Source organism: Lactuca saligna, chromosome 2 (assembly GCF_052625555.1).
Source record: "Lactuca saligna cultivar CGN05327 chromosome 2, ASM5262555v1, whole genome shotgun sequence".
NCBI lineage: Eukaryota > Viridiplantae > Streptophyta > Magnoliopsida > Asterales > Asteraceae > Lactuca > Lactuca saligna.
The window spans coordinates 51,768,955-51,782,409 of record NC_136418.1 but is presented as its reverse complement, the minus strand read 5'-3'; the positions used below and the strand labels follow the sequence as shown (position 1 = coordinate 51,782,409).

The window sequence follows — 13,455 nt, the reverse complement described above, 5'->3', positions numbered from 1 at the left end:
GTATTGTTTACCATTTAAACAAGAATAATAATTATGAGTGTTAGGTGATACGAGCTTTTGTTAGATGCCATTATTTGTTTAGATAATTTAAATGATAGTATAATTGTATGCAGTAATTCAATATTGGAGGCTAATTTTTATTTAAATTATGAGGGGCAGGTGATATGGAGCTTTTAACTAATGTTTCATTATTAATTGAAATAGTCTAAATATAATATTTTATAAAACAAAGAAGTAGTCTTCCTTGGTTTTGGTTACATATAAAAAACTTAGTCTGTTATGAAAAGTTTAATAATAGTCAGATTTTTAAAATTACAATCACCCCCTTTCACATTACAGATACTCGTTATATATGCCTTATGACTTTGACTTTCTTCACAACTCACAATTCATCCTAAAAATCTTACTTTGCAAAACAGGCGATCGAAAGAGAAGACACAGGTATTTATTTGTATTTTTTTTTAAATATTGTTTATGTTATATATATGCGCGCATGTATACAATCCATTAATTTGTTTGTTGGTCAATAGGATACCTTTGTATGTGTATCACATCCCTTTTTCCATTCTTTTCTACTTGAGCAAACCTTTTTTTTTTCGTTCAGATCTATAACTGTTGGATTATTTATATATTGTATGTTGGTCTAGCCGGAAATTTGTAACATATTGAAATTTATGTTCTTGGCCGATTGGTGAGTGGATTATGTGATTTGGTCGAACAATATTTTGCTAGGTGATATTTTATAACTTTAGATCAGCCAAATTTTGGTGTATAGTGAAATTTGCTTATCCTTAGAGGCGTATCTTAAGGCTGGTATGTTTGGGGTTCGAGATAAAAGAAAAAGATCCATTTTTGAGCCAAATTTTGGCATGCCAAACAATGAATAAATAACTTAGTTACAATATTAAAATCAACATCATTACAAAGTGTCTATAGTGTTCCAGACTGGATTGCTCTACACATTTCATAATTGTCTTTGTATTCCAGAATACGAAATTCATTCCAGAGTTCTATGAAGAAAGTTGTAATTAACCTAACTAGTTATCTAATGTATTAGGATGCTAATAATACTAAATAACTACCTACCTAAACACTCGATATGAATTAATACTACATTCCGAAGATTTTCTCTGTAATCCTGACATTTCTTCGCATTCCAGACTATAATATTTTGGTTAATACTAAATATAAAAAAAAATACAAGTAAAGGAACGAAAAACTTACCCGTAAACTGATGTAAGACCAATAGACACGCAAGGAACCCAACAAATAATGTTGAGAATTATATGTCAATTAATTGTGAATAATTAATCCAATTATTATTAATGTTATTACCAAGTTTCGTCCAGAAACTAGACCAATCTATTCCTTCTTGATTAGATCTGATTGTAAGAAAGGTAGAAGAAGAATGTCCTTTTATTAGGCGAAAGTAAATGCGATACAATAAGGTAAAACCAACATGTTATAACGGCTGATCTTGAACGTGGAATGACGACACGAATCAGACTCCTGTCCTTAAAGTTTTTTACTTTGCTTCTATCGACTGTAAGCAACAGAGTAAAACCCTAGGATTTAATGCAGTCTTATCGGTTTTCCAACAGCAATGGAAAACGATAAATGTAAAGTGAATACTCAGAAAGTTGGAAGAAATCACCAGGAGAGGGAGAGAGCTTCGAAATTCATGTGTGGAATACAACTCCAAGACAGTTGTATTTATAGGTGTCAAAACCCTAGAAGGCAGTAAAAGGGCCCTCATAGGCCGGCCTTTAGAAACCCTAGGGCGGCGACTTGCTCTCCAAGAAAGTTGTTTTATGAGCCTTTCTAGAATATCATACCACCTTATCCACGAAGTTAACATTGGTTAACCGTTTGATCAAATTGGTCAAACCAACTTGACCCAAACTCGTCAAAAATAAAAGCTCCTCATCTCCCAGGGACCAATGCGTCGTGCGAAGTGCCAAGTACGCCTAAATCACGCCATTTAGTGCACTGCGACATCGGCTAGGCTAGGCTAGGCGCGTGCATGGGGTTGGCCCTTTCCTTTGAACCACTAAAGCCTTTGAAGGCCTATCAAGAGAAATGGTTTATAAGCTCACAAAAGGTTTCTTCCCCCACCAATGTGGGATAGGGGAAACTTACCAACGTGCAACATTTCCTCTTTAATTTCCAACAACCTCCTACCAAGTTGGAAAGTTTCCTTTAACTCATACATATGATGTCACTTGGGTGTCATGATTATGAAACCATAGTTTAACGAGAACAATAAAGAAGTGACCAATTCAATAGTATCCTTATTGGTTTAAACCATGAACCTTGTGACCTCTCCGGTTTACCCCCACATATCACATGCCGACTTTGCGTTCTCCCTGAGTACTAATATGGCCATGCGTTATAAATCCTTTTAATGACCCTTTAGAAGATGAACAACTAATCTTCAATTGAGGCGGCACCACCTCTGGATTATATAGGCAAAGTTTTACAACATCTTCATTTCTTAGATGTGTCCAAAACTTTGTTAAGAGCCTTGACTCAACCCCGTTCTCAGCAACGATGTACCATCGTATCTTGCATGGATCTATCATTAATGATAGTACCTTCTATCGTTAGTGGCTTCATTGTTACCCTTTAAACTTGAGAATTAGGAGCACTAATTTCAAGTTGGGTTTCCATCAGTAAGCGATTCTATTGTGGTTTTAGACCCATGAATCTCGTGGTAGATGCAACCAAATCTCTTATCAGAGGTTTGCAGTGGCGGACCGTAAGAGGGGCTGGGGGAGGCCATGCCCCCCCCCCCCCCCCCACATTTTGAGCTTCCTAATACCCAGCTATGCATAATATATTTATAAAGTCACACAACAATCAACAAATTAACTAATTTGGCCCCTAGTTTTTCGGTCAAAGAAAAAACTTAAGTATTAACAAAAAGTCTAAACAAAATAACCATGAACTATCCAAAAAAATCTGAAAATCGTTGCTAAAAATAAGAGAGATCTTGTTTCATTAGGAAAAGGAAAATTAAAAACCAAAACCCTATAAAAACTAATCCAAATTCTAATCATATTTACACAATTCTTGACTCAAACCTTGAGTTTAAGAAAACCAAGAAATTTATAGCTCCCAGTCGATTACCTTCTTCGCATGATTTCCTTCAATTATTGCTCTCTGCCGGAGTTTAACAAAACCTGAGGTTAAAAACATCTGATTTCCATCTGCCTGCCTTCCATGTCCTTCTTCGGTTTCTCTCCATAAGAAGCTGAAAAGAGTACTCTCTTTTTTCCTCTTTCTCTTCTCCCACCAAAAGTATGATATTATCTATGAATTAATAGATATGGAATATCTTTAGATATTATCTTGCAGACTTTGTAAAGTGTGATATAGGCAATAGGGTAGACTTGTAGATGTTTTATTATTTATTTAATGTTCACTGACAAATTATACTATACTATTTGGTATCGTAAAAATGTAAAAGGAATTAGAAACATCAAAATATGTATCTATTTATTGGTATAAACTAAGAGTAAGTATTAAAATCAAATTTGTATATGTTCTTTATTAATTTATAACATGAGCCTTAGTTTTTGTAAAAAAAAAAAAAGTTAAGAATAAAATATAAGATAGACTGGTAGAGTTTTTGAATGATTTTTGGTTTTGTTATTTGAAACAAGACTTAAAATCCATTTTGATTGGCAATACATTGATAAGTTATATTTTTTGAGTGCAAAATTTTGAATAATTTTTTTTGTCTATATTGTTATGTTTTAAAAATTTGATTCCGGCCCCCCTACTTATTGTGTATCTGTTCTGCCCCTGGAGGTTTGGTAAACGTATCTACCAAGTTCCTACTCGTCTTAACATAAACAACTTTGATGGTATGACTTTCAGTTAGTTCTCTCACAAAATTGTGTCTTAGACCTACATGTCTCGACTTCCCATTACATTCCGCATTATATAATTTATACAGTGTGGCCTCACAGTTACAGTACATTGGTATAGATGACATTGGAATATCCCATAAACGGATAAACATCCAACTCATCGGGATCGGATGTAATATTTTCTTTGCAAAGTTTCTACGAAATTTGAAGATATTTCGGTGTAGATTCTAGAATGACATAGGTAGTGGCCATTCATTCCGGAACCCGGTTTACTCAACTCTCGTATTTCGGACCAGTCGGTCATTTTGTAATAAAAAAGAAGCAAATCTACAATTCAGTAGATGGCCATAAACATTTAACTAGTTTACTTAATTTCCACATTTTTCTAATACAAATATACAATTGAAATGTTGATATCCTATTACGAACTAACAAACAAAGTTACAATTCAGTAGATGTAACACAATGGATGTCCGATTAGGTAGGCTAATGTGGAGTTTTTTTTCCCAAAAGGTAGGGGTGAACATGGTTTGGTTTTATGCTAAAACCAAAACTGAACCTAAAAGTTCGGTTTTTTATTTTGGAAAAACCAAACTGTCGGTTTTTTTTTTTCGGTTATTCGGTTTTTTAGTTAATACATTATTAGACTCGGCTATGAATTTTAAAAGCTCATACTTATTTTATACATACTCCAATACAAATATTAGTATGTCTCACCCAATTAAACAAAATATAAATTATTGTAGAATAAAAAAAAGATGGTGCCTATTTTTTTGATGTTCGTTTTCATTTATAAATAGTCATCGTGGGACGGTTAAGTTAACTATTTTCCTTAATTTTATAGTATCAAAAAAATCTTCACTTATGAATCTCACAATTGATGTAAGATGTATGCGATTTGAATTTTTTTTTTATACTTGTAACCTTGTAACATCCCCTATCATATATGCGTTTCTCCTACACCAAAGAATATTTGTTCTTATTCATTATGGATTACTTTATTAATGGTGTGATACTTATATATAAAACGACACCATTTTATGTATTTGGGTCGGATCGGTTTCTAGTTGTAGAAAAACCAAACCACGCCTAAAAAAACTGGTTTTTATAAAAACAAAAACCAAGCATCGGTTTTTTAAATGGTTATGTTTTTTCGGTACGGTTTTTCTATTTTTTTTCGGTTTTTGGTTTGATTTCAGCTTTTTTTCACACCCCTCCCAAAAGGTTGTATCTGCAATAAATATTTACCAACTAATGGTATTGTAATTTTTATTTACTTAATAAGTCTGGTAATTAAAAAAGGAAAAAAAATATAATTACCCTCTTCGCCCCACATGCTTTCTCCTCCGATCTCTTTCACGTCGTATTCCTCACACATGAGCTTTTACGTCTTTGGTTTCTGAAAATTAAACTACTCATCGGTTTCTCCCTCTCTTACCGGTCATACCTGCTCATCGTCTTTTCCTCGATCATGTCCCTCTCTATAAGATCATGTCCCTCTCCATCGATATGTCACTTACCGCCTCATTCACTGATTCACAACGATTTCTCAAAACCTATATGTATTTTCGATATCTCCTCTAAAAATCTTCAAATTTGATATTTTCTTGGCTATTTGACTTCAACGGAAGCCTTGTGTCTAGCAAGTTGCTCCATATCATTTGTGAAGATTTGACGCATTCAAATTTCTTTAGAACTCTGATTTAACATTAAAAATTTGTGGGAATTTTGATGTTAAGTTGTTGTAGCATTGAAAATCATTATGAACCAAGAACTTGTTGCTTTTACCAACGACACCTTTACTGATGTTTTTACTTCTTGAAGTTCTTTAATCAAGTTTTTATATTCAGCATCATCTTTGTTTTGTAAATTTACTGGTTTCTTCTAGGTTTGAAATAATCGACACTACTTCATGATCTACTAAATACTAACCATAATCTGTTAGTCGTTAGTCCATGGAAGTGTGATTGTTTGTGCAAGCAATCAAATCATTACTTTTGTTCATCCACATGTACAACAATACAACATTACGCAGCTAAATACTAGATCAAAGTAACCTAAAAATTCTTCATTTTTATATAATTAAGAACATGGTTGATTCAATGTATCATTCTTCAGCCAAGAACACCAACACCTTGATCCATATTCTACCCTATTTTTTCATATTATGCCGGCATACAAACATGCCTTTTGTACATGCATTGTACAATTCATCATTTTTAAGAACATGGTTAATATTCCCTTGGATTTGAGTGTTCGTATGAGGGAAATAGGTGAGGAGTGTGGGTTGTTATGGGGTGTGGTGTGCAAAAATGCAAATGGGTCCTATATAGTAGGAGATAAAAAGTCATTTAATATAAAACTACAATATTTTGGTAATTAAATTTCAAAGCACTCGTAATTGGTAAATACTTTTCAAAAGTCCATCCCCTCGGTACAAAACTCGGTTAATGCGTTGGAAGTACTTTTGAGCTAAATGATAATCACTGTAATCACATTTAATGTTTAAACGCCTCATTAATTAGTATTGATTATTATTTTAAAATGAAATAAAAAATCTTAATGTCTAGTGTCGACATTATCCATTTCACCCGTACATGAAAAGTTACACGTGTCTACACAATTCATTTCAAAATTTTACCCAACCTTGCTATTAATAATCCTCTTTGTCACATGTCTCTATCATTAACTTGGACACATGTCATTTTTTGGTATTTTTGAATAAATGTTTTTTCCATTTTTCATTTTTTCTTAATTAATACATCATATTTACACCTCAATTAATAATTGTCTTAATTATAAATAATCAATAAATTACAATATTACTATTCATATAGTATTTAATATATTTCCTTTTGAATTCAAATTTTGAATTTAAATTTTAAATATCAAGTCTAAATAAATTTTTGTTTAAACCTTAATATTTAATTTTTTGTTTTATCCAACCGGTATAATATACGAGTCTCACATCTAATTAATAATACATTAGATTCATTCAAGATGTGCATATGTGTGTTGCTCCAGTATGAGGCGGTGGCATGATCACACTGCAGTGAAAATCTATTTTGATAATGTAGATAACAATTGTTTATTCAGGTTTGCCCAAAAATGTTTTACATAACTAGATATATTATATAAATGGAAGGAAAACAATTAAGCAGAAATATAAAAAAAGAAAAGAAAAAAGTCCATTTTAATAGAGAATTACTTGATTCATATCCTCCGTCTGAGTATAATATGTTTATTACCATACATAACCTTTTTGGTTACAATTCCACTTTCCCTGGTGGGTTCTTTCCATTTATAAAGTATATATCTCTCTCCACCATCTCATTCACTATCTCCTTTTCTCAACAGTGAAAATGGCTGAAGCCTTAGTTATTATTGTCGCTGGGGGGATATTGAAAAAAGTGTTGTCTATAGCTGCTGGCGAACTGGTCATTTCTTGGGGTTACGATGAAAAGCTGACCACCCTCCACAGAACATTGGACCTGATTTGTGCCAAGTTGAGTGATGCTGAGAGAAAAAAGGGAACGGAGGTTGTGATGATGTGGCTGAAGCAGCTAAAAGTTGTAGTGGGTGAAGCTGATGATGTGTTGGACGAGGTTCATTTCGAAATGCTGAGGCGGGAGATAAAGAAACGTGATCGGGTGGCAAAAACTGTGCCATCTCTTCCAAGCTTAAAAAAACTTTCATTTCGCTGGGAAATTGGTCATAAAATCAAAAACATCAATAAAAGGTTGCTTGATATCAATACACAGGCAAACGGTTTAGGACTACAAAACGAACACCCTGGTGCCACCCCTTTTACAGATCGTCTCTATCGGGAGTCTGTTCCATATCCAGAAAAATTCAAAACTGTTGGGAGGGATGATGATGTACTACGTATCATACAGATTTTAACCCAATCAAGAACCGAAGAAAAACTTACAATTGTTCCCATAGTGGGAATGGGCGGGATTGGGAAGACAACTTTGGCTAAGTCGGTCTACAATAGTAAAAACATAAAGCAATATTTTGATATTAAAGCTTGGTTGTGTGTGTCGGTTAAGGTTGACATCAACACACTTCTCGCAAAGATCTATGAATCTCTTGCCGGAAAGAAACCTGAGTCGGACTCTATGGTCAATTTAATTAAAAGTCTAGAAGAGAAGTTGGGATCAAAAAGATATTTGCTTGTTCTTGATGACGTTTGGGTTGAAGAGAGAGCATATTGGGAAGCATTTGAGAGTTGTATGCTAAATGTAAACTCACAAAATGGAAGTGGCATTCTTGTCACTACACGGAAACTTGAAATCGGAACTACTGGAATGAAGGCTGATTCATGTCTTTTAAAAGGTCTTTCTGATGATCACTGTTGGGACATCTTTAGAGAAAGAGCATTTGTGACAGGCTCATCACCCTCTCCAGAACTGGAGGAGATAGGCCGTGAGATTGTAAAAAGATGTGGTGGTTTACCATTGCTATTAAATGTAACAGGTGGCATGTTGGCAAATTACAATGATGATAAAGAAAAGTGGTTCTCCATAAAAAATAGCAAGGTTTGGGATCTAGAAGAAGAAAGGGATAGAGTTCAAAAGAGTTTGGAACTGAGCTTTGATAATCTCCCCAATTCTATTGTGAAGCAATGCTTTGTATATTGTTCCATATTTAAGAAAGATAAGGTTATTAAAAGGGAAGAACTGGTCCGGCTTTGGATGGCTTTAGGATTGATTCAAGCAGATGAGGAAAGAAACAAGGAGATGGAAGCTGTGGGAAATGAGATTTTTCAAGTTTTGGTCAGCAATTCATTGTTCCAAGATGTTGCAAGGGATGAGTATGGTCGTGTCGATCATTGTAGCATGCATGATATGGTGCATGATTTGTCATTATCACTTTCAAAACATGAAAGCTTATGTTTGGTGGATGCTACAAATGATGATATTGCATGTATACCTCAGTTAAAACATCTCTCTTTTTACCAAGAACAGAATGAGTACGATGAATTGAAAGCCAATGTTTCTATGTTCATTGAAAGGAATACAGTGGCTAGAACTTTGCATACATTGTTTATCAAAGTTGAAGTCGAGAAGAAACTTTCATTTCAACGATTAAAGTGCATACGCATTCTAAAACTCAAGGGAGATAGTATTGAGAAGTTAGACGATTCAATTGGAGGGTTGGTGCATCTCAGGTATCTTAATTTATCATCTACAGAGATACGTGTTCTTCCTAAATCTATTGGTAAATTGTACCACTTGCAAACTCTGAAGTTGCCTGATCGCATTGAGCAGTTTCCAGAAACCATGAGAAATTTGATAAGCCTGCGGCATCTGAAGTGTGACGAAAACATTCCTACAAGTATTTTGGGACAATTGACTTCACTTCGAACATTAACGCCTTCCTTCAGGGTGCTTAAAAGGAAGGGACATAGTATTCAAGAGCTACGCCATTTGAATAACCTCAGTGGAAGCCTCTTTATTTCACATCTAGAGAACGTCGGTAGCAAGGAGGAAGCTAGCAAGGCAGATTTATCTAGCAAGAAAAATTTACACAATATTCATTTCAAATGGAGTGAAGACTATCAAGGCGCCAACCGAATTGACATGGATGTATTGGAAGGCTTGCAACCCCCTAGAGATGTAAAAGCATTGACAATTAAGAATTTTTCTGGTGATAATTTTCCAGATTGGGTAATGAAGATGGTGATCCACATCGAAGGGAAATGGATGCCCCTTAATAAGCTGATGGATATCACATTATCTAACTGTAGAAGCTGCCTCTCTCTTCCAACGCTTGAGCACCTACCACATCTTCGGCATATGTGGTTGCAAAATATGGACAACTTGACATGCTTAAGGACTTCTGATGGTAGTGGAATAACAAAGCCTTTGTCTCCAACGTTGACATCACTCCTACTATATCGCATGAGAAAATTAGAAAAGTGGATAGATGGAGCACCCAATAGCTCAAAAATGATATCTCCTGTCCTTGGGAGCTTGTACATTCGTGAGTGCCCAAAAATTATTCACTTGGATGAATGCCATCCCCATCCTCTTTTTTCCTTACAGATTAGAGGCTGCGAAGGACTGGCATCCATTAAGAGTATACAAGGCCTCACATCTCTCATATCTTTACAAATTTCCATGTGTCCTAGTCTTTTAGAAATAACCAATTTGCCCCAACAATGTCATTCTTTGGAAACTTTGTACATTACGCATTGCCTCAAACTGACTTCCTTGCCTCACAAACTGTTTGATTGTTATGCATTCTTAAATGAGTTGGAACTTGGTGTGTTCTCGGAGGAGCTCGATTCTTTTCCAAGTCTCCAAGGCATCGAGAAGTTAAGAAATCACCTTCACTCTTTGTATTTGGGAGGTTGGGATCATTGGGAGTCAATTCCAGAAGAAATACAACACCTCACATCACTGACTTTGTTACGCATAAATAGTTTCGGATTACAAGAACTGCCCATGTGGTTAACCAACATGTCATGTATTCGAGAAATTATTTTCTATAATTGCAAGGGGCTAGATGAAGAAAAGGTTAAGCGGGGAGCACCGCGAGAAGCAAATGATGTCACTTGTCAGATTAGATAATTTGATTGTAAGTAGAGATGTTAATTAGTTATTTGGTACACTAAGCTTGTAATCAGGATCTAATTTTGATTTTGAAAAATATCCAATTTGGTTGTCAAAAGTCATGACTTGAACTTATTGTGATAAAGGTACTATTAACGTTGCTCAAGAAATATATCAATTATATATTTTTTTTTAATTCTATCAATTACCACTAACTATAATGATGCATGATAAGGAAAAAAACGACGAACCTTGAAATCCTTAGCCTCGGTCCAATCCCAACCCTAATCACAACTGCTACCGGTCCCAGCCACCTCCTCCAGAGCCACAACTGTAGCAACAACAACATTTGCAGCCTGTAAAGGCTAATAAAGATTCAATTTCATTGTATTTGATACAATAGAATACATTGGTATAAATACAAAGATGAATGAAAAATATACGGCGCAACTCAACTACATACAGAAGACTAGGAAAGTAGAATAGACTAAATCAATAGAACTCCTACAATAACGGAAGTATTTTACAAGTTGTTAGCCCCCTCACAAAAGGACGGGTCGAACTTGAAGCTTGGAACAAAGAAAAGAGAGTCGATCCTTTGGAAGTGGTTTAGTAAATACATCAGCCAACTGGTCCACAGAAGAAACATGACATATTTTTAGAGCTCCAGATTCTATCTGTTCACGAATAAAATGAAAATCCAATGCTATGTGCTTGAACTGGGTGCTTATTACCAGGTTCTTACCCATGAAGATTGCTCCGACATTGTCACAAAGTAACAGTGGAGGCTGAGTGACCGGAGCATGGAGATCAATAATGAGTTGTTTCAACCATAAGAGTTCAGCTGTTGTGTATGCCAGAGAGACCGGTATTCCACCTCAGTACTGGAACGGGAAACTACTCTTTGTTTTCTGGAGGTCCAACTAATAAGATTATTACCATGGAAGATAGTATAACCGTATTGAGATCGATAATCTTCCTTATCAGAAATCCAACCAGCATCAGAGTATGCGAGTAAGCAAGTTGCCGTAGTTGGAGTGAATCACAAGCAATGATTATTCGTGCCTTTTAGATATCTTAATATCTGTTTTGTAGCGTGCCAATGAAGATTGGTTGGGGAGTGCATAAATTGGCAGACACGATTAACTGCATATGCTATGTCGGGACGAGTAATGGTAGCATATTGCAGTGAATCGACCACTTGTCTGAACATTTTAGGATCATGAAAGAGATCACCTTGGAGATGAAGGGAAGATTGTGGATCAGCAGGTGTTGTAATAGGGATGCTTCAGTCATATTTGTGCGCTGCAAGATATCATCAATGTATTTTGCTTGAGACAAACTAATGCCCTTCGAGTCTTTAGAAATTTGTATCCCCAGGAAGAAATTTAGATCTCCTAGATCTTTACGTTTAAACACCTGATGAAGTTGATTGATGAATCGCTGAATTTGATATGCTTTTGACCCTGTGATTATTAAATCATCCACATACACGAGAATATAAATGACAGATGTGGGAGAATAATGAACGAACAGGGATGTGTCTGATTGGCAAGCCCTAAACCCATGAGTCATACGATAATTATTGAGTTTAGTAAACCAAGCCCGTGGGGCTTGTTTTAACCCGTAAATAGCCTTGTGTAAGCAACAAACATGATTGGGTTTGGATGGATCTTCAAACCCTCGTGGTTGTTTCATATAAACTTGTTCCTTTAAGTCGCCGTTAAGAAACACATTGTTGATGTCGAGTTGACGGAGACACCAGCCTTTTGATAAAGCTAGGGAGAGAACTAAACGGATTGTTGTTGGCTTAATAACTGGATTGAAGGTCTCGAAATAGTCAACATCAGCTTCTTGATTGAAGCCTTGAGCTACCAAACGGGCTTTCTGTCTTTCAATTTTTCCATTCGATCGTCTCTTTATCATGTATATCTACTTACAGCCAATAAGATTTACATTAGTAGGACAAGGGACTAAAGACCATGTTTTATTTCACATAAGGGCATCATGTTCAAGTTGCATGGCTTGATGCCAACAAGGATGTCTGACAGCTTGAGTAAAAGATTTGGGTCCAAATTTAGGATCGGAGGATATGATGGATGTGGTGAAGGTTTTTGGTTTTAATGAGTTGGTGCGAGCTCTGGTTTGCATTGGGTGAGTATTGTGATTTGTTGCATGATAATGAGATGTGGAGGGTTGTTTTTGCTTAGATCGAGAGCTGATGATGGATTGTTAGTGGGAGGGTGTAGATACAGTTGGAGTAGGAGATAGCGATTAGGGAGGTGAGGGTGTTGGTAGGGAAGTAGGTGGAGGTGCTGTTGGTAGAGAGGTTGTGTGTGCTAAAAGGTCAGTGGAAGTAGATGAAGGAGGTAGAATAGTAATAGAAGGTGAGATAAATGAGATGTTTGTATTTGGAAAAACCTCTTCATTGAAGACAACATGGCGTGAGACATAGACGCGGGAAGTAGGTTGATGAAAACATACATACCCCTTATGAGACGTACTGTACCCGAGAAAAATACAAGGTAAAGTTCGGTAAATGAGCTTATTCTTGTAGTAGGGTCGAAGAAAAGGATAGCATAAGCAGCCAAACGTTTTGGAGAAATCATATTGGGGAGGTTTGCGATACAATTTCTGATAGGGAGAGTGAAACTGAAGAAGAAGGGTAATGGTGCAATTATGGATATAAGTAGCGGTTTTGAAGGCGTGTTCCCAAAACCCATGAGGGAGGGAAGACTAGGTTAATAGAGTAAGGCCTTTTTCAACAATTATACGGTTGCGTTTCTCGACTGCACCATTTTGTTCCTGAGTGTATGGGCAGGAGATTCGATGCTCCATGCCATGGTGGTGAAGAAAAGGATAAACATTTCTAAATTCACCACCCCAATCAGATTGCAACACTTGATGTCACTATGAAATTCAGTTTTAACCATAATTTTGAAATGCAAAAATGTAGAGAACACTTGAGATTTATGAGATAAAAAATAAATCCATACGTATTTTGTGCAGTCATCGATAAA

General features: G+C 35.7%; 1 protein-coding gene across 1 annotated transcript; it reads left to right on the top strand.

The window, feature by feature from the left end:
- The first annotated feature begins 325 nt into the window (after window positions 1-325).
- LOC145030957 (putative disease resistance protein RGA3) lies at window positions 326-10,548 on the top strand. Its single transcript, XM_078979399.1, has 2 exons — window positions 326-441; window positions 7,233-10,548. The coding sequence occupies exon 2, from the start codon at window positions 7,238-7,240 to the stop codon at window positions 10,451-10,453; it is 3,216 nt and encodes a 1,071-aa protein (XP_078835525.1). The 5' UTR covers window positions 326-441; window positions 7,233-7,237; the 3' UTR covers window positions 10,454-10,548.
- Window positions 10,549-13,455: the final 2,907 nt, after the last annotated feature.

Bases quoted from the DNA above. Each gene is read 5' to 3' on its own strand.
- LOC145030957 (XM_078979399.1), top strand. From the start codon at position 7,238: ATGGCTGAAGCCTTAGTTATTATTGTCGCTGGGGGGATATTGAAAAAA.